Source organism: Ranitomeya variabilis, chromosome 7 (assembly GCF_051348905.1).
Source record: "Ranitomeya variabilis isolate aRanVar5 chromosome 7, aRanVar5.hap1, whole genome shotgun sequence".
Taxonomy (NCBI): Eukaryota; Metazoa; Chordata; class Amphibia; order Anura; family Dendrobatidae; genus Ranitomeya; species Ranitomeya variabilis.
The window spans coordinates 182,289,781-182,311,809 of NC_135238.1; the positions used below are offsets into that span (position 1 = coordinate 182,289,781).

Here is a 22,029-nt window from a genome sequence, read left to right on the forward strand (position 1 = left end):
AGGTGAATGATCAAGAGAGGTAGTGCAAATCCGTTTTGTGGATGTCCGAACCTCCTGTGGGTGAGAGCGGCCCTGCTGGCCGACGATTCTCCTGTAGCAGAGGGGCCTCTTAACCCAGGAAAACGAACACCCCGCTCCCCAGAGGGGTCATAAAGGGATTCAATCGCCTTAGCTAGTGAAGCCACGGATTGAGACAGTGACGTGGCCCACTCAGGGGGGCTAGGAACACTGGGGTCGGAAGCGGCGGAGGGCTCTTGGGCACATTGGGCATCACAGGCTGGGCAGAGCGGGGAGCTTTGAGGCCTGGGGAGAGGAGCCTGGCAGGTGGTACAAGCAGAGAAAAAGGTTGTATGTACCTTAGAAATCGTTTTACCCCTTGACTGGGGCATGTTGTACCCCAATGTAATGAACAAAGCTTGCTATGAGGAAGCTGAGGGGTAACGCTGCAGGGAAGCAGCTAGTGCCGTCTTTTTACCCGGTCCTGTGCCCCGCAACAGCTGAGTGGAGAAGGGGAGATCTTCTGTAAGAGAAAACCGGCCGGCGCTGCGTGCAGCAGAGAGGATGATGGCTGCCGAGACTATGATATGTAATCTCGCAGGGAGTGAGAAGCGCCAGAAGCGTGGGAGGGGCCGTAGGAATGATGCGTGGAGTGGGCGTAGCCTACCGGAGTGCGGCCTAGGGGAAGGCCGAAGCCGGGGACTAAATAGAACTGGGTCTCTGGAAGCCAGCACGAGGGTGTATACTGCAGGGGAGGAGCTAACCTTTTTTTGTCTCAACTTAGTGTCAGCCTCCTAGTGACAGCAGCATAACACCCATGGTCCTGTGTCCCCCAATGTGGCAAAAGAGAAATATATATTTTCTTTATTTTATTATTGTCCCTACCTATGGGGGTGATAAAGGGGGGGTTTATTATTTTTTTTATTTTGATCGCTGGGATAGAACCTATCACAGCGATCAAAATGTACATGTAACGAATCTGCAGGCCGGCAGATTCGGTGGGCGCACTGCGCATGCGCCCGCCATTTTGGAAGATGGTGGCGCCCATGGAGAAGACGGATGGACACCGGAGCTTGGTAAGTATGCGAGGGTGGGATCGGACAGCGGGGGGAGATCGGAGCACGGGGGGAGCGGAAAAGAGGACGGAGGGCAGCGGAGGACAGCAGATGACAGGACAGAGAACGGAGGGGAGATCGGTGGCGGTGGCAGATCGCGGTCTCCAGTCATGGCTGATGCTTTTGCAGCATCGGCCATGGCTGGAATATTTCACCAATTTTCATTGGTGAAATATTACTATCGCTTACTTTCAACAGCCAATCAGAGTGATCGTAGCCACGGTGGTGGTGGGGGGGTGAAGTCACACACCCCCCCCCCCCCCCCCCGGGCTCAAGTACCACTCCTCCTGTCTTTGCGGGTCGGGTGAAATTAGTTAACCCTTTCACCCGGCCTGCAGGAGCGCGATCCGACCATGACGCATATGCTGCGTCTCAGGTCGGATTGGCACAGGTTTTCATGACGCATGCGCTGCATCAAAGGTCAGGAAGGGGTTAAAATAGAATGCTGCTCCACGTTTTCAGTAAATCCCACTTTCCAACAATAAACCCCAACCCTCCCCTATCTCCCCTGTAATCATTAACACAATAAACCATAACCATTCCGTTGGTATATTTCTCCTCTTATCAGAGAGTGGGTAGTCCCACGTCTAGCTAAACTTTCCACAGTGACTTTAACCCCTTACCGACATCGGACGTACTATACCGTCCGATGTCTGCTCCCCTGCTTTGATGCAGGGCTCCGCGGTGAGCCCGCACCAAAGCCGGGACATGTCAGCTGTTTTGAACAGCTGACATGTGCCCGCAATAGGCGCGGGCAGAATCGCGATCTGCCTGCGCCTATTAACTAGTTAAATGCCGCTGTCAAACGCAGACAGTGGCATTTAACTACCGCATCCGGCCGGGCAGCCGGAAATGACGTCATCGCCGACCTCCGTCACATGATCGGGTGTCGGCGATGTGTCAGGAAGGTAAACATAGAGGTTCTTGAGACCTCTATGGTTCCTGATCCTCGGTAGCTGTGAGAGCCACCCCTGTGGTCGACGCTCACAGCACACCTGTATTTCTGCTACATAGCAACGATCTGATGATCACTGTTATGTAGCAGAGCCGATCGGGTTGTGCCTGCTTCTAGCCTCCCATGGAGGCTATAGAAGCAGGGCAAAAGTAAAAAAAAAAAAGTTAAAAAAAATGTGAAAAAAATAAAAAAACATAAAAGTTTAAATTACCCCCCCTTTCGCCCCAATCAAAATAAATCAATAAAAAAAAAAATCAAACCTACACATATTTGGTATCGCCGCGTTCAGAATAGCCCGATCTATCAATAAAAAAAAGCATTAACCTGATCGCTAAATGGTGTAATGAGAAAAAAAATCGAAACGCCAGAATTACGTTTTTTTGGTCGCCGCGATATTGCATTAAAATGCAATAATGGGCGATCAAAAGAACGTATCTGCACCAAAATGCTATCATTAAAAACGCCAGCTCGGCACGCAAAAAATAAGCCCTCACCTGACCCCAGATCACGAAAAAATGGAAACGCTACAGGTATCGGAAAATGGCGCAAATTTTTTTTTTTTTGCAAAGTTTTGAATTTTTTTTCACCACTTAGGTGAAAAATAACCTAGACATGTTAGGTGTCTATGAACTCGTACTGACCTAGAGAATCATAATAGCAGGTCAGTTTTAAAATTTAGTGAACCTAGCAAAAAAGCCAAACAAAAAACAAGTGTGGGATTGCACTTTTTTTGCAATTTCACTGCACTTGGAATTTTTTTCCCATTTTTTAGTACACGACATGGTAAAACCAATGATGTCGTTCAAAAGTACAACTCGTCCCGCAAAAAATAAGCCCTAACATGGCCAAATTGACGGTAAAATAAAAAAGTTATGGCTCTGGGAAGGAGGGGAGCGAAAAACGAACACGGAAAAACAAAAAATCCCACGGCCATGAAGGGGTTAAACCGCTCTAACTACAACACCTCCCCAACTCCTCCGCATATATATATATATATATAACATCATTATTACAATATGTCCCTCTGTTGTCCTCATCAACTATTAAAACAGGGTCCAGAGGTTTCTATAAGGCTGCAACATCTCCATTTCCAGCATCTTCCTTTCACTTCCCTGTTTCCTTGTCAGCTATAAGCTTCTTTTTATTTAAGTCCAGCCATTTAGCGGCTTCTTAGGCCGGCGTCACACTTGGCGTAAGACAATACACCACGTATTATACATCCGTAATACGGTGAAATGTTCCCAGTCAGGGTGTTTCTGCGTATTTTGCGCATGGCATCCTTCGTATGTAATCCGTATGGCATCCGTACTGCGAGATTTTCGCGCAGGCTTGCAAAACCGACATCTAATGGATTTATGTGCTCAAATGTTAGGGAAAACATATATACAGTATATATGTCATTGAGACACATATATATATATTCTGTATTTAGATTTCATTCAGCGCGATATCTGTGAAAAGCCGGTAATTCAATTTCTCCTGCACAAACCCGACAGGATATGAGACATGGTTTACATGCAGTAAACCATCTCATATCCACTTTTTTTGTGCATATTCCACACTACTAATGTTAGTAGTGTGTATGTGCAAAATTTCAGCGCTGTAGCTGCTGAAATAAAGGGTTAAATGGCGGAAAAAATTGGCGTGGGCTCCCACGCAATTTTCTCCGCCAGAATGGTAAAATAATTAACCCCTTCAGATGGATTACATCGTGGGAAGTGATCTGACATCAGAAGGTATGTATCTTGTGCGTTTATTATTTTGCCAACCGAGGGCCTGGAAATGGATTGAGAGAGCAATAAATTATTACAACCGCTGTGTTTATTTCATTAAAATACTTTTAAATCATGTGTGTGTGTGTTTTTTAACCCTTTCCTACAATTGGATTAATAATGGATAGGTGTCATGATTCTCAATGGCGAGAGAACATAGCCCAGCATATATGAGAACTAGCTCTTGGAAGATGGAACCTATTCTGACCATGAACTAAACCTGCCGCACAACTAGAAGTGGCCGGGTAGCATGCCTACGTTTTATCCCTATATGCCCAGCGCCAGCCGGAGAACTAACTAATCCTGGCAGAGGAAAAATACAGTCCTGGCTCACCTCTAGAGAAATTTTCCCCAAAGGCAGACAGAGGCCCCCACATATATTGGCGGTGATTTTGGATGAAATGACAAACATAGTATGAAAATAGGTTTAGCAAAATCGAGGTCCGCTTACTAGATAGCAGGAAGACAGAAAGAGCACTTTCATGGTCAGCTGAAAACCCTATCAAAACACCATCCAGAAATTCCTTTAAGACTCTAGCATTAACTCATAACACCAGAGTGGCAATTTCCGTCCTCAAGAGCTTTCCAGACACAGTAACGAAACAGCAGCTGTGAACTGGAACAAAATGCAAAAACAAAACAAGGACAAAAGTCCAACTTAGCTGAGAGTTGACTGGTAGCAGGAACATGCACAGAAGGCTTCTGATTACAATGTTGACCGGCATGAAACTGACAGAGGAGCAAGGTTATATAGCGACTCCCACATCCTGATGGGAGCAGGTGAACAGAGGGGATGATGCACACAAGTTCAATTCCACCAGTGGCCACCGGGGGAGCCCAGAATCCAACTTCACAACAGTACCCCCCCCTCAAGGAGGGGGCACCGAACCCTCACCAGAACCACCAGGGCGATCAGGATGAGCCCTATGAAAGGCACGGACAAGATCGGAGGCATGAACATCAGAGGCAGTGACCCAAGAATTATCCTCCTGACCGTATCCCTTCCACTTAACCAGATACTGGAGTTTCCGTCTGGAAACACGAGAGTCTAAGATCTTTTCCACAACGTACTCCAACTCACCCTCAACCAACACTGGAGCAGGAGGCCCAACGGAAGGCACAACCGGTACCTCATACCTGCGCAATAATGACCGATGAAAAACATTATGAATAGAAAAGGATGCAGGGAGGTCCAAACGGAAGGACACAGGGTTAAGAATCTCCAATATCTTGTACGGGCCGATGAACCGAGGCTTAAACTTAGGAGAAGAAACCCTCATAGGGATAAAACGAGAAGACAACCACACCAAGTCCCCAACACAAAGCCGAGGACCAACACGACGACGGCGGTTGGCAAAAAGCTGAGCCTTCTCCTGGGACAACTTCAAATTGTCCACTACCTGCCCCCAAATCTGATGCAACCTCTCCACCACAGCATCCACTCCAGGACAATCCGAAGATTCCACTTGACCGGAGGAAAATCGAGGATGAAACCCCGAATTACAGAAAAACGGGGACACCAAGGTGGCAGAGCTGGCCCGATTATTGAGGGCGAACTCCGCCAAAGGCAAAAAAGCAACCCAATCATCCTGATCCGCCGACACAAAACACCTCAAATATGTCTCCAAGGTCTGATTAGTCCGCTCGGTCTGGCCATTAGTCTGAGGATGGAAAGCAGACGAAAACGACAAATCTATGCCCATCCTAGCACAGAATGCCCGCCAAAATCTAGACACGAATTGGGTCCCTCTGTCAGAAACGATATTCTCCGGAATACCATGCAAACGAACAACATTTTGAAAAAACAGAGGAACCAACTCGGAAGAAGAAGGCAACTTAGGCAAGGGAACCAGATGGACCATCTTAGAGAAACGGTCACACACCACCCAGATGACAGACATCTTCTGAGAAACAGGCAGATCTGAAATAAAATCCATCGAGATGTGCGTCCAAGGTCTCTTCGGGATAGGCAAGGGCAACAACAATCCACTAGCCCGAGAACAACAAGGCTTGGCCCGAGCACAAACGTCACAAGACTGCACAAAACCTCGCACATCTCGTGACAGGGAAGGCCACCAGAAGGACCTTGCCACCAAATCCCTGGTACCAAAGATTCCAGGATGACCTGCCAATGCAGAAGAATGAACCTCAGAGATGACTCTACTGGTCCAATCATCAGGAACAAACAGTCTACCAGGTGGGCAACGATCAGGTCTATCCGCCTGAAACTCCTGCAAGGCCCGCCGCAGGTCTGGAGAAACGGCAGACAATATCACTCCATCCTTAAGGATACCTGTGGGCTCAGAATTACCAGGGGAGTCAGGCTCAAAACTCCTAGAAAGGGCATCCGCCTTAACATTCTTAGAACCCGGCAGGTATGACACCACAAAATTAAACCGAGAGAAAAACAACGACCAGCGCGCCTGTCTAGGATTCAGGCGCCTGGCAGACTCAAGGTAAATTAAATTTTTGTGGTCAGTCAATACCACCACCTGATGTCTGGCCCCCTCAAGCCAGTGACGCCACTCCTCAAAAGCCCACTTCATGGCCAAAAGCATCCGATTCCCAATATCATAATTCCGCTCGGCGGGCGAAAATTTACGGGAAAAAAAAGCACAAGGTCTCATCACGGAGCAGTCGGAACTTCTCAGCGACAACACCGCCCCAGCTCCGATTTCAGAAGCGTCGACCTCAACCTGAAAAGGAAGAGCAACATCAGGCTGACGCAACACTGGGGCGGAAGAAAAGCGGCGCTTAAGCTCCCGAAAGGCCGCCACAGCATCAGGGGACCAATCAGCAACATCAGCACCCTTCCTAGTCAAATCAGTCAATGGTTTAACAACATCCGAAAAACCAGCAATAAATCGACGATAAAAGTTAGCAAAGCCCAAAAATTTCTGAAGACTCTTAAGAGAAGAGGGTTGCATCCAATCACAAATAGCCTGAACCTTGACAGGATCCATCTCGATGGAAGAGGGGGAAAAAATGTATCCCAAGAAGGAAATCTTTTGAACCCCAAAAACGCACTTAGAACCCTTCACACACAAGGAATTAGACCGCAAAACCTGAAAAACCCTCCTGACCTGCTGGACATGAGAGTCCCAGTCATCCGAAAAAATCAGAATATCATCCAGATACACAATCATAAATTTATCCAAATAATCGCGGAAAATGTCATGCATAAAGGACTGGAAGACTGAAGGGGCATTTGAAAGACCAAAAGGCATCACCAAATACTCAAAATGGCCCTCGGGCGTATTAAATGCGGTTTTCCACTCATCCCCCTGCTTGATTCGCACCAAATTATACGCCCCACGGAGATCAATCTTAGAGAACCACTTGGCCCCCTTTATGCGAGCAAACAAATCAGTAAACAGTGGTAACGGATATTGATATCTAACCGTGATTTTATTCAAAAGTCGATAATCAATACACGGCCTCAAAGAGCCATCTTTTTTAGACACGAAGAAAAAACCGGCTCCTAAGGGAGATGACGAAGGACGAATATGTCCCTTCTCCAAGGACTCCTTTATATATTCTCGCATAGCAGCGTGTTCAGGCACAGACAGATTAAATAAACGACCCTTAGGGTATTTACTACCCGGAATCAAGTCTATGGCACAATCGCACTCCCGGTGCGGAGGTAGTGAACCAAGCTTGGGTTCTTCAAAAACGTCACGAAAGTCAGACAAGAATTCAGGAATCTCAGAGGGAATAGATGATGAAATGGAAACCAAAGGTACGTCCCCATGAGTCCCTTTACATCCCCAGCTTAACACAGACATAGCTTTCCAGTCGAGGACTGGGTTATGAGATTGCAGCCATGGCAATCCTAGCACCAAAACATCATGTAGATTATACAGCACCAGAAAGCGAATAATCTCCTGGTGATCCGGATTAACACGCATAGTCACTTGTGTCCAGTATTGTGGTTTATTACTAGCCAATGGGGTGGAGTCAATCCCTTTCAGAGGTATCGGAGCCTCCAATGGCTCCAAATCATACCCACAGCGTTTGGCAAAGGACCAATCCATAAGACTCAGAGCGGCGCCAGAGTCGACATAGGCGTCCGCGGTAATAGATGATAAAGAACAAATCAGGGTCACAGATAGAATAAACTTAGACTGTAAAGTGCTAATTGAAACAGACTTGTCAGGCTTCTTAGTACGCTTAGAGCATGCTGATATAACATGAGATGAATCACCACAATAGAAGCACAACCCATTTTTTCGTCTAAAATTCTGCCGCTCGCTTCTGGACAGAATTCTATCACATTGCATATTTTCTGGCGTTTTCTCAGTAGACACTGCCAAATGGTGCACAGGTTTGTGCTCCCGCAGACGCCTATCGATCTGAATAGCCATCGTCATGGACTCATTCAGACCCGCAGGCACAGGGAACCCCACCATAACATCCTTAATGGCATCAGAGAGACCTTCTCTGAAAATCGCCGCTAGGGCGCACTCATTCCACTGAGTAAGCACAGACCATTTGCGGAATTTTTGGCAGTATATTTCAGCTTCATCTTGCCCCTGAGATAGGGACATCAAGGCCTTTTCCGCCTGAAGCTCTAAATGAGGTTCCTCATAAAGCAACCCCAAGGCCAGAAAAAACGCATCCACATTGAGCAACGCAGGATCCCCTGGTGCCAATGCAAAAGCCCAGTCTTGAGGGTCGCCCCGGAGCAAGGAAATTACAATCCTGACCTGCTGTACAGGATCTCCGGCAGAGCGAGACTTCAGGGACAAAAACAATTTGCAATTATTTTTAAAATTTTGAAAGTGAGATCTATTCCTCGAGAAGAATTCAGGCAAAGGAATTCTAGGCTCAGACATAGGTGCATGAACAACAAAATCTTGCAAATTTTGTACCTTTGTGGCGAGATTATTCAAACCTGCAGCCACACTCTGAAGATCCATTTCAAAACAGGTGAACACAGAGCCATTCAAGGATTAGAAGGAGAGAAAGAGATGAAGGCTGCGGTATAGACAGACTAGCAAGTGATTCAATTCTGAGCACACTCAGAACTAGGGAAAAAAAAAAAAAAAAGTAGCAGACTTTTTTTTTTTTTTTTTTCTCCTTTCTCAGCAGTAATTTAACCCTTTTTGGGCCGGTCAAACTGTCATGATTCTCAATGGCGAGAGAACATAGCCCAGCATATATGAGAACTAGCTCTTGGAAGATGGAACCTATTCTGACCATGAACTAAACCTGCCGCACAACTAGAAGTGGCCGGGTAGCATGCCTACGTTTTATCCCTATATGCCCAGCGCCAGCCGGAGAACTAACTAATCCTGGCAGAGGAAAAATACAGTCCTGGCTCACCTCTAGAGAAATTTTCCCCAAAGGCAGACAGAGGCCCCCACATATATTGGCGGTGATTTTAGATGAAATGACAAACGTAGTATGAAAATAGGTTTAGCAAAATCGAGGTCCGCTTACTAGATAGCAGGAAGACAGAAAGAGCACTTTCATGGTCAGCTGAAAACCCTATCAAAACACCATCCAGAAATTCCTTTAAGACTCTAGCATTAACTCATAACACCAGAGTGGCAATTTCCGTCCTCAAGAGCTTTCCAGACACAGTAACGAAACAGCAGCTGTGAACTGGAACAAAATGCAAAAACAAAACAAGGACAAAAGTCCAACTTAGCTGAGAGTTGACTGGTAGCAGGAACATGCACAGAAGGCTTCTGATTACAATGTTGACCGGCATGAAACTGACAGAGGAGCAAGGTTATATAGCGACTCCCACATCCTGATGGGAGCAGGTGAACAGAGGGGATGATGCACACAAGTTCAATTCCACCAGTGGCCACCGGGGGAGCCCAGAATCCAACTTCACAACAGATAGGTGTCATAATTGACGCCTCTCCATTATTAATCTGGCTTAATGTCACCTTACAATAGCAAGGTGGCATTAACCCTTCATTACCCCATATCCCACCGCTACAGGGAGTGGGAAGAGAGTGGCCAAGTGCCAGAATAGGCGCATCTTCCAGATGTGCCTTTTCTGGGGTGGCTGGGGGCAGATGTTTTTAGCCACGGGGGGGGCAATAACCATGGACCCTCTCCTGGCTATTAATATCTGCCCTCAGTCACTGGCTTTACCATTCTGGTGGAGAAAATTGCGCGGGAGCCCACGCCAATTTTTTCCGCCATTTAACCCTTTATTTTAGCAGCTACAGCGCTGAAATTTTGCACATACACACTACTAACATTAGTAGTGTGGAATATGCAAAAAAAAAGGGGATATGAGATGGTTTACTGTATGAAAACCATGTCTCATATCCTGTCGGGTTTGTGCAGGAGAAATCAAAAGCCGGCAATTGAATTACCGACTTTTCACTAACACCGCTGCGTATTTCTCGCAAGTCACACTGCTGGTCCGTGTGGAATACGTATTTTTCTCGCCCCCATAGACTTTCATTGGCGAATTTTTTGCGCAATACGCTGACAAACGCAGCATGCTGCGATTTTGTACGGCCGTAGAAAGCCGTATAATACTGAACCGTAATATATGGCTAATAGGAGCAGCCCCATTGAGAATAATTGTGCCGTTTATTTTGCGAGTTTTACGGACGTAATTTCTGCGCTCTTACGTCCGTAAAACTCGCCAGTGTGACGCCGGCCTTATGGTGTTGGAAAAAAGTGAACTGCTCTCAGGGCTACAACCCAAAGGCTAGGTTCCCATTGCATTAATGGGATAGCGCTAACGGACAGCGTTGCACGGCGAAATTAACGCCGTGCACCGCGTCCGTTAGCGCTCCCTTTGCCGGCAATGTCAGAGCGCATTGCTAGCGCGTGTCTTTTTCGGCACGCGCTAGCGATGTGCCGGTCTTTTGTAGCGCGCCTCGGACGCTGCTTGCAGCGTCCGCGGCGCGCCAGAGGTCCGTTCCCCGCTCTCGCAGACCGGGGATCTGCGAGAGCGGGGATGTTAACGCGACCCCTGAACGCGGCCCCGAAAAAGACATTGCGTTAGTGCAATCCGCTAGCGCTCGCGCTAAACGGATTGCACTAACGCAATCTGAACCTAGCCTAAGCTTTGCCAGGTACAGAGTAGAGTAAATCAAATTCAGGTCACTCAGACTCCTTTTAACCGATCCATATCTCATCCTCTGCTTTTGCACCTCAGCCGAGTAATCCGAGTAAATAGAGATCTTTTGGCCATTAATACACATGCCCTCAGCCATTCGGGCACTCCTCAATAAAGTGTCTCTGCCTATAGAATTACGGATCCTAGCAAGGATAATACGAGGGGGGGGAGGGGGACCTCAGCGGGAGGGGTCTCATAGGAATGAGGTGTGCCCTTTCCACTGCAAATAACTTAGACAGGTTATCAGCACCTATCTTATTGTGGAGCTATTCCACAATAAACTTTGTAGGGTCAGTCCCTTCAGTCTTCTCAGGGATGCCCACAAGTCTCACATTATTCCTCCTTGATCGATTTTCCAGATCATCATTCTTATTAGCCATAGCAGCACATTTTTGCAGACATTGATTATGAGACTTCCGCATTTTAGAAAGTTGATCCTCCAGCACACATACTCTTTCCTCCACCGCACCCACTCTATTATCCACTTTAATCATGTCTACCTTTATTTTAGCCACTTCTTCCTTAATACCATCCACATTTTGTGTAAGGATTGTTATTGCAGGATCTGATCAAATCATATATGTCCCACAATGTGGGCTCCCCTATTACAGGCTCCTCCACTGTCTCTTGCTCCACACCGTCTTTTTCCCCCCATTCTTCCTCCCCTTCTGTCCTCCCATGTATCATGTCATCCTCTGAGCCTTCTCCTTGAACTTTCACTTTCACTCCGGTCTTTTCCTCTCCCTCGTCAGCCATCTTTCTCTGCTCCGTCCACCCAGGCAGGGCCGGACTGGGACTAAAATTCAGCCCTGGCATTTGAAGTCACACAGGCCCACTTGTCGCATGGTGACTGTATAATATCTTTGTACACTTGTAGGCTACAAGAAGTGAGGGGAGTGTAACACGACTATATAACATATAATTACAGCTGTATCCAGCATTACAGCTCAGTCCCCATAGAATGTAATACAGCACAGCCCCCATAGACTATAATACAGCACAGCCCCATAGAATGTAATGCTGCACAGCCCCCATAGAATGTAATACAGCACAGCCCCCATAGAATGTAATACAGCACAGCCCCCATAGAATGTAATACAGCACAGCCCCCATAGAATGTAATACAGCACAGCCCCCATAGAATGTAATGCAGCACAGCCCCCATAGAATGTAATGCAGCACAGCCCCCATAGAATGTAATGCAGCACAGCCCCCATAGAATGTAATACAGCACAGCCCCCATAGAATGTAATGCAGCACAGGCCCATGGAATGGAATGCAGCCAGGCCCATAGAATATAATGCAGCACAGGCCCATAGAATGTAATGCAGCCAGCCCCATAGAATATAATACAGCACAGGCCCATAGAATGGAATGCAGCCAGCCCCATAGAATATAATGCAGCACAGGCCCATAGAATGGAATGCAGCCAGCCCCATAGAATATAATGCAGCACAGGCCCATGGAATGGAATGCAGCCAGCCCCATAGAATGTAATGCAGGCAGCCCCCATAGAATGTAATGCAGGCAGGCAGCCCCCATAGATTGTAATGCAGGCAGGCAGCCCCCATAGAATGTAATGCAGGCAGGCAGCCCCCATAAAATGTAATGCAGGCAGCCCCCCTCCCCCCACAGCTCCACAATCCAGTCATCACTCATTGATAAAAAAAACCAAACACTCTACTCACCTCTCTCCTCTTGCCCCGCGCTGCTCCTGGCTCCGGCCTCAGCAGATGCAATCTGCCCGGCGCCCGGTCACACAGCAGGTGCGCGATGATATGACGTCATCGCGCACCCGCAGTGTCAGCGGCAGGCAGAGCGGGGAATGATGGGAGAGGGGGCGTCAGCAGACAGACGCTCTCTCCTCCATCATTGCATTCAACTGTACCGGTGTCTATGACGCCGGTATAGTTGAATGCGGGGCCGGGAGTGTGCCGCGACAGCGTGGGGAGTGTGCCGACAGCGGCACACTCGAGCGGCCCACTACTGCCACCGGCCCTTCTGGCATTTGCCAGAACTGCCCTATGGCCAGTCCGGCCCTGCACCCAGGCATATTTCTCCAACTTGGCAGCAACTTCCAGCCTCTTCGCATAGGAGGCATTTGCAGCATCTGCCCTTTCAGCCGCCTCCACGCTATCGGCGCCATCTTGGGTCCGGCTCGTTGCTCCTGCCTTGGCGTCGTGCTGCAGCTCCCCGCAGCACCGCACGTAACCGACCTCAGGTGTCCTCCCCCACCAGCACAAAACTTTACCTGCTCTCAGGAGGGACTTATAGCAGGATTAATAATGAAAGGTCACAGCGGAGGAGCTAAAGAAGCCGTCTGCTCACATCAGGTGCTAGGCCACGCACCCTTACCCATATATTTGGATGGGTGCACAAGGTCCGATTATCAGATGCACGCGGTGACTTTTCTCATGTCGAATTGGCACAAGAAAAAAAAAAATCACTGATCTGCACTGCCCCATAGTAGAACATTCGGCTGAGTGCTATCCAATAAAATACTGGCTAGCACTCGGCCATGTTATACGACAATGTGAGCGAGCCCTTAGAAGATGGCTATTTTCCAGACTTTCAGGCAAAGCCACAAAAGTTTTACATACGAATTTCTTCATGGGTTTGCAGCCGATTCTACCCTATGCAGAAATAATTGACACATTGTGGATTTAAAGATTATCTGTCACCAGGTTGGTTTTGTTACCGCATCTGAGAGCAGAATGATAATAGGGGCAGAGTACAGGAATTCAGTGATGTGTCACTTACTTTACTGGTTGCTACAGATCTAGCAGTGCTCTGAATGCTGAGCTCTGTATAACCCTGCCCACACTACTGAGTGGCAGCTTACTGTGCATAGGCAGAAAACTGCCAAACAGCGGTGGGGCGCAAGGATGAACTACATGGCATGTTAAAGAGGTTGTCCACTACTAGGACAACCCCTTCTTGATCTAAATGTTTGACCCTGATAAAATAAAAAAAACCTATACTCACTTTCCGTGCCGGCGTAATTCCAGCGGTGTCGGAACTCGTAGTCCCGGGCCCTCGTGCGGCTGTATGACACATGAAGCTAGTGCCCAGTACGCACTGGCGTCACTGCCTCTGCCTTCGTACAAATTGAACATAAAGAGGAAGTCTAAGATCAGCAGCAGCCCGGACTTCGTCATCATGTTCAATTCGACAGAAAGTGGGGACAGTGACGTCAGCGATGATTGGGCGCCAGGATCATGTGTCACAACAATCGCATGAGTGCAGGCACCGAGGGAATGGCGACAGCACAGAAGGCGAGTATAGGCTTTTTTTATTTTATAGGGGCCTAACACTTAGCTCAAGGAGTTATCCTAGTAGTGGACAACCCCTTTAAGGCCACGTGCACATGTTGCGGAAAGTGTTGCGGATTTTTCAGGACTGATTTTGGTAAATCCGCAGGTAAACCACACTGCGGATTACCGCGATTTTTTTGCTGATTTTGTGCGGATTCCACCTGCGGATTCCTATTATGGAGCAGGTGTAAACCACTGCGGAATCCGTGCAAAGAATTGACATTCTGCGGAATAAAAAACGCTGTGTTTCCGCGTGTTTTTTTCCGCAGCATGTGCACTGCGGATTTTGTTTTCCATAGGTTTACATGGTAATGTAAACCCATGGAAAACTGCTGCAAATCCGCAGCGGCCAATCCGCTGCCGATCCGCAGCAAATTCCGCAACGTGTGCACATAGCCTAAGTATTCCTCTAGTGATAATCTCTTACTGATAAAACTGATTTCCTAAGAGAAAAAAAAAACCAACAGTAAGCAACTCAGTAAGTGATACATGGAATCAGGGTCTCTGCCCCTACATTACACTGCTCTGAAATTAGGTAACAATAACCTGGTAACAGATTCCCTTTAAGAACTACATTGCATGTAAATTTCTAAAAAGCCATTTTTCTGCATCATGTGGATAAGATTTATTAAAACTAATTTGCTTTATCTTCCTTCTCAGAGTTCAACACCCAAAACACATCCATATGTGCCGTGCTATTATAAATGCTCTCAAGGCTCATACACGACATTCTGTATGACCGCACCATAGAAAACACTTCAGGCTACGATTAGTTCTAATTCTGAATTTAAAAAACACAAGCAGAAAATATTAATCTAGCTTTCAGATATTGTAACCTCAATAAGAATTGTACAAATGTAAAATGTATTGTTTATTGATTATTTATTAATCTGGCAGTGTAGGGTTGGGCAGGTATAAGGGCAGGAGAAGAGATGCATCCAGAGGTTCCACCAGTAGCTGCTGCAGTTTTTCAGTGAATCTGTTAATTATAAATTCACATAATTAAAATGATAATAATTATACAAATATTTAAGCAGTAAATTATAACAAATTTGCTGATCGTTGTGACCTCCCCAAAAGCTGAAATGACGAAGCATCGGTATAAGAAGAGCGCCATTACCTTTCATCCTCCTTTTTCTCGGCTAAAAGTGAGCGGTTTAGCTGTGACAGATGAGACTTGAGATCAGACAGCTCAGGATTTATCATGACTTTCTCCATATCATCTTCACTGGATACAAAGGCCGTGTGTAGAGTCCGGGATCTCTGTACGGAAGGCTTCCTGGTACTCTGAGGGCTGCAATGTAAGGAAACACATGGGTTCACTTGGAGCACTGCAATAATGAAACAGAACACAACATTTCTCCTGGGTTCAGTCTATTCTAGATACTGAAAATGCAAATAAAATAAAAAAAAACATTACATGTTAGACGTTTCCAGTCCTTTCTGATGAGTGGACAGACGAGCTTTTTCCCATGTGTCCGGATATGTGAAGTCTCTCAAATCTTCCTCAAAGAAATAGACATAAGAATCTTCTTGGAAAACTGTAAAGAAATAAGCAGCAATGGTGTATTAAATACTGATACGATATGCACATGCCCGGCAGCAGGCTCCCTTTAAACCTCAAATTATCATCATCTCAGTAAAGTCCCTGTCATGTTAATGACATCCATACCTTTGTTTTAGAAGCCCGCCGCACTTACCGTTCTCATGCATCTTTCTCTGCCCACCTGCGTCCTCCTGTCAGTGACTGACAAGTCATTTTTCTATATAACCCGGACCCCCAAATAAGATCTTGTGAAGGCACAATCATTCTCGGGAGGTGGCGCGTGAGTAGTAAGGTCCTGCTCACGTTGCTAGGGCCAGACTATTGATTTTTTGCAGATGCTGCCCCCAGGAATGACAGCGCCTGTACAAGTTCTTGGACGGGAGCGCACATCAGAGAAAAGTGCCGAGCCCCCCGTACTTGTGGCTCATCTGCATACAAATTAGCCAACAGATTTCTAGAACACAGAGGTGCAGACTTATAAAACAAAGGTACGGACATCATCAACATTACAGATACTTCACATTCAGGACACTAGTTTGAGGTCTAAAAAAATCTGCTGACAGCTTCCCTCTAAATGCAGCCTGTCAGGTCTAATATCCTAGTTAAAGGGGTTTTGAAAGATTGTAATATACAGCCCCGATCACGTTATTCAAATTCACCCATCACAGTCATGTATCAGGACACTCTGCAATCTGAAGAAGCGAAGCTCCGAAACTGGGACTCGTGTCTCAACTCACAGAAGACCAGTATTATAAAAACACGTATCTACGTGGTCCAATAAGTAAGGCCCCCTTCACTTGTCCTTATATTTCCGGTACTGGAAAAAACAGTAAAGGAGCTATCCATGTGACACAAGTGTGGCATCCGTGTGACACGCACCGGCGCCTGGGAAAAGCAGTACAGTTTGCGCTGTTCCCAGGTGCTGGGTGCTTAAGGCAGCTCTCATCAGTATCACCTGGTTTCCCCGAGATCAGCGCGATCAGGCGACAATGATGAGAGCTGCCTTCAGCACCCAGTGCCTAGGAATGGCACGACCTGTACCGCTTTTTCCCAGGCGCCTCCGGTATGTGTCACACTGATAAGTGTCACACGGATTGCAGTCCAGCATACAAGTGACATGTGATTGGTCACATCCTGCATGATCCTTCTTTGTGGTCAAACATCTGCAGACCAAGGACAGTAAGCTGGTTTTCATATACATCATTAATAAAAGGAAATGGGGCTTAGGTCTCTCTCGGTCCATCTCTTCCTACCATATTAACCTTATATTTGCAAAAATCCATATAAAAAGAATCTAATTTAAAGAGATTATTGAATGTTTTACATAATGCAAAAAAAAAATCTCTTCTTATGTAGAACATAAGTTTACCTTTAGATTCAGGAATTAAAGACGGGTCCCAGGCTCTCAATTTGTGGTTGATGCAAAGAGCAATAATCTCATCCCATGGAATATCTTGCACCAATGGGTCGATGCCGGTACTGCATTCCTGTGCAAAACATTGTTTCTTTATGCGACCCAGGAGGAACTGAACTTCAGAGAACAACACAGGAAGATCTGTTGGTGACCGCGTGATGTGTGACACGTAGTCCTTAATCATGGAGCAAACTGGGACCCAAGGAGCTGCCAGGAAGAGATCACCGTAATATTTCAGATAAATTCAATTACACAAATGATTACAGAAGCAAAGCCAAGCTGCAAACGCTACATTAAATTAAAGCAACATTACATTAAATTAGCAAATGCTAAAAACGCTTGTTTGCTTCAACTCCAGCCACCCCATTTCTACAGATATACTATCTATATATCTACTTGCTCACCTCCATGTGGAGGCCTGTCCATCTGTGGAAGCTGGAAAGAAAGTACAGCCTTCTTTAGCCAGGAAAGATGGCTGGGACTGTTCCAGTCTGTAGGCGGCATTAGAGAGCTGCCACCAGGGGTTGTGAACTCCGTTACTGGCCAGGACAGTTCGGTGAGTTGCTCTGAAGAAACTGCCTCTGCTAGAAAGGCAATGGTACCATTGTACAAGTCAATGAGGGCAGCAGGATCTTGTGAGGGAAGTCCAGATTTCTTCCTTTCCATCTGATCGCGATAGAAGGTATTGCTGAAAGCACTGCATACGCCGTCCTCTATGTATTGTCGGAAAGGGAGGCTGCGGAGTTCCAAGGAGTGTGGCCAGTGGGTCAGCAAGAACTCTACAGCGGAGAAGACCTGAGAGAAGGAAATACAAAGCCAAGAAAATGGTCGATAGTTTAATACAGAATGGTTTTCAAGTTTGTAATTATTTTCTATAGCTTTACATAAAAATATTTTCACTCAAAGGGGTTGCCCAGGCCATTGTTAAGTCCTTCTCAGTCCCTGGCTTACTAGATGTAGGGATCCAAGTAAAAATCACGCAGCACAAAAGTTGTGTGATCATATACAGGGGAAGCCCAGGAGCACGTCTGCCTCACTGGGACTCACCCCTCCTTTATATAGAAAAAGAGTTTAGACATTTTACAGACATGCGTACAAGCGCTCATATTTCACATCCTTTTACAAAAACAGTCTATACTAGAGATAAGGTACAGCTTCTGGTATTTAGGTAAAAGGTTACAATATCAAGAAGGAATGCGTCCATAAAAGGAAATGTCAACTTTACTTAAGTTTCCTGATATAAGCCAGATGTCTCAGGAGAAAGACACAATGAATTCTTTCAGTCTGATCTCCACAATTCCCCCCTTTGACATATTCTTTTTTATTACCACAGGGCCAAAGACAAAGCCTTTATTTTTGGTATTACACATGCACACACTTATATTATTAATAAGAGAATCAAATCTAGTATTAATTCTTCTATCGCAAATTATTTTCTTCTTTAGCAGTATACTAAAATATAAAAACAAAAATTAGTACAGTAATATTAATTAGAATCACTAGAGGATAACATAAGAATAAAGAAAAAAAAAAAAAAAATTTATACTCTTGCATCTATTACACAAAGTTTATCTGTGCATACTGAGATACCCTTGAGCACAATCTGGAATAGTACATATATGACTACAATAATCATAACTATATGTATTATGCTCTGCATAATCCCAGCAACCCACCCACCGATTCCTCTGAACCAGTTGGCTGGGTTAAGAAAAGAAAAGGTATCTGACCACCAGTTATCCTTATTCTGGTCATTATCTTTGTCATACTGATCTCTGAGTCGTTGTACGTCCTTTAATTTAAATGTCATACTCATAGTACTATTCGGGTCTATATAATGACAGCAGGTGGGTCCGATGATTTGACACATACCCCCTTGTGAGGCAGTTAGATAATCCAATACCAGGGTATGTTGGTTGACGACTATTATAAGCTGATTCTGTACAGCTATACTAGTGTTTAGTATATCCAATATATCCCAGATCTGATCATCTAAATAATCCGTAGCTCTAACTAATTTATCCCACATTTGTGTAATCATAGGGTAAATAAAAATAGAACTGACAATTTTATTGGCTATACCCATTTGCACTATGTGTGGTCTCCCTGAAGGGCGGGGTGTGTTATCCGCAGCTCTTTTATATAACGTATGTTTGGGCACGGCTTGCATATTCACTTGTTTATTTGAAATTATGAAAGTAGCCGGGGTTAGGCGTCCTAATGTACAAGTACCCTTTATACCTACGGGAAGCCATTTATATGCTCCTTCTCCGCATATCCAAAATGTACCCTCAGGCAGATCCCACATTGCTGAGTGCTGTAATACCAATCTGTGAGCCAAATCCACAAAACTAGATACATTCTGAAGCATACACCAAGAGGGTTTTTGTCCCAAAGGGCTACAGTACCCGGCTGCGGGATTCCCACATACAGGCATTCCTTTGACATACTCATCGGATTCATTACAAATCAGGTTTCCTGGCTTACTTGTACAACTGTTTGCATCACCTTGGGGGAACAACTCAAAATGTTCCCATTTTCTATTATGTATGTATCTTTCCAATACTACAGGTTTGAAGGCATCAGAGGAAGGGACGGTTGTACTGAAACTGAGCTGTAGGTTTTCTGTGGGGACCTGTCCTAAATCAGTTAATCTAGTCTTATTTCTAGGTACCCATTTTCCTCCCCTGAGTGCTAAATATTGTAGATGTGTATTACTCCCTGAGAGATTACCCTGCCACCAAGGAAATTCTACCCATCCCACAATTGGTATGGCGATTGTAGTATTCCACAGCCTAGTATTACCAGTTTGGTTGTTGGCCAGGTTGTCTGAACAATTAGGCCAAGCGAATATTTCTTCTGCTGACACGGGAACTGCTAGAAAAGGTATACTTGTGGCTGATACTGGTGAATGGGTACAGATCCAACAATCTGCCAGGGGTTGTGTATTATTTAACAAGTCATGTACTAATTTTCTATGATGTTGTACGAATCTATTGTTCAAAGGGGCTAGAGAATTTAGTCTATCCCATGCCTCCGTTGAGATTATCATTATTAACATCGATATCATGAGTTTATACTGCTTTTTTTGCAATGGCTTGCATGTATCCATGATGCCTTTCCTTCAAGCTTGACTGATGTAGGTGTTGTCAACAGGACTTGGAAGGGTCCGTCAAACCTTGGTTCTAGAGCCTTTCTGGTGTGTCTTTTTACATAGACTTGATCACCTGGTTCCAACTTGTGACTTCCTTCAGTGTTGTCAGGATCTGGAAGGGAAGCAAAAACTTGTGCATGCACCTTAGTTAATTGTTTCTGAAGATTTTGCACATAAGAAGTCAATGACTCAATATTTAACACAAGTTGCTGTGGAAAATAACATCCTAAATTGGCAGTCCTGCCAAACAAAATTTCATATGGAGACAGTTTAGTCTTACCCCTTGGGGTATTGCGTATTGAGTAAAGGGCCAGTGGAAGGCATTCTGTCCAAGGCTTTCCTGTTTCAGCCATGGCTTTCTGTATTTTTAATTTTAAAGTTCCATTCATGCGTTCCACCTTACCAGAACTTTGAGGATGATACGGAGTGTGTAACTGACTTTCAACACCCAACATTTTCAGTACATTTTGAAATATTTCTCCAGTGAAATGAGTACCCCTATCTGACTCGATCACTTCAGGGAGACCGTAACGGGGCACCAGTTCGGCAACTAGCTTTACAGCAGTGTTTTTAGCTGAAGCCTTCCGAACTGGATAGGCCTCTGGCCACCCTGAGAACATGTCCACACACACCAACACATACTCATACCCATTACTTTTTGGCAGCTGGATAAAGTCTATTTGTAATCGCTGAAACGGATAGAGAGGTCGGACGTGGTGCTTCATAGGGGTCTTTGTTGTCTGTCCGGGATTATGTGCCAGGCATATAACGCATGCAGCACAATAGTCTCTTGCGTAGTTGCCAAAATCTGGAGCCAACCAGACTTGCTTTGCCAGTAGTGTCATTGCATTTGCAGACACATGAGTAGGGTGGTGTAGTCCACCAACTACAATCGGGTACCAGGCTCTAGGTAGACATATTAGTCCATCTTTCTTCCAAATTCCCGCTTGTTCTTCTGCCCCTTCCTTTTTCCACCTGTCCCTCTCCTCTTCTCCTGCATCTTCCTGTGCTTGTCTCAGTCTATCTTCAGTATTTTCTGTGAGGTTTACAGTATGAACCTGTTGTAAGGGTTTGACTGCTGCTGCTTTGGCTGCTTTGTCAGCCCTATCATTTCCCCTAGATTCCCTAGTGTCGAGTCTCACATGTGCAGCTACCTTAATTACTGCTACTTCTTTTGTTTCTTGTGCAGCCTCTAAGATCTGTTTGATCAAAGAAGCATGTTTTACAGGTTGTCCTGACGCTGTCATGTAACCTCTAGCTCTCCAGATTACTCCAAAGTCAAACACAATACCATGTGCATACCTAGAATCAGTGTATATATTAGCTGTCTGATTCTCAGCTATTTTTAGCGCTTCGATCAATGCTGTTAGTTCTGCTTCTTGTGCAGACTGTTTTGATGGAAGTGGTTCTGCTTTGAGAGTTTCAGATTCTGACATAACTGCATACCCTGTATGGAAGTTACCTGTGTCATCTGCAAACCTACTACCGTCTATAAACAGCTCTAAATCTGGGTTTTGAAGTGGTGTTTCGGATACATTGGGTAAGCCTGCCGCTTCTTGTAAAATGAGCTCTGTACAATCATGTGTGTCTGTAGGGAAAAAATTTGCATGTGGATCAGTGTCCTTATTCCCCCCTTCAGACTCGAGAGGTAGCAGTGTAGCTAAAT

The 22,029-nt window shown here is 45.6% G+C and overlaps 1 protein-coding gene across 1 annotated transcript in view; it reads right to left on the reverse strand.

Annotated features, from left to right (window-relative positions):
- Positions 1-15,134: 15,134 nt before the first annotated feature.
- LOC143786274 (germinal-center associated nuclear protein-like) overlaps positions 15,135-22,029 on the reverse strand; it is a 73,948-nt gene continuing 67,053 nt past the window's right edge. Inside the window, exons 9-13 of the mRNA XM_077275550.1 lie at positions 17,614-18,004; positions 17,165-17,416; positions 15,670-15,790; positions 15,370-15,543; positions 15,135-15,228 (exon numbers count right to left, since the gene is read on the reverse strand). Coding sequence (XP_077131665.1) covers positions 15,135-15,228; positions 15,370-15,543; positions 15,670-15,790; positions 17,165-17,416; positions 17,614-18,004 — 1,032 coding nt within the window. The remainder of the gene's footprint in view (positions 15,229-15,369; positions 15,544-15,669; positions 15,791-17,164; positions 17,417-17,613; positions 18,005-22,029) is intronic.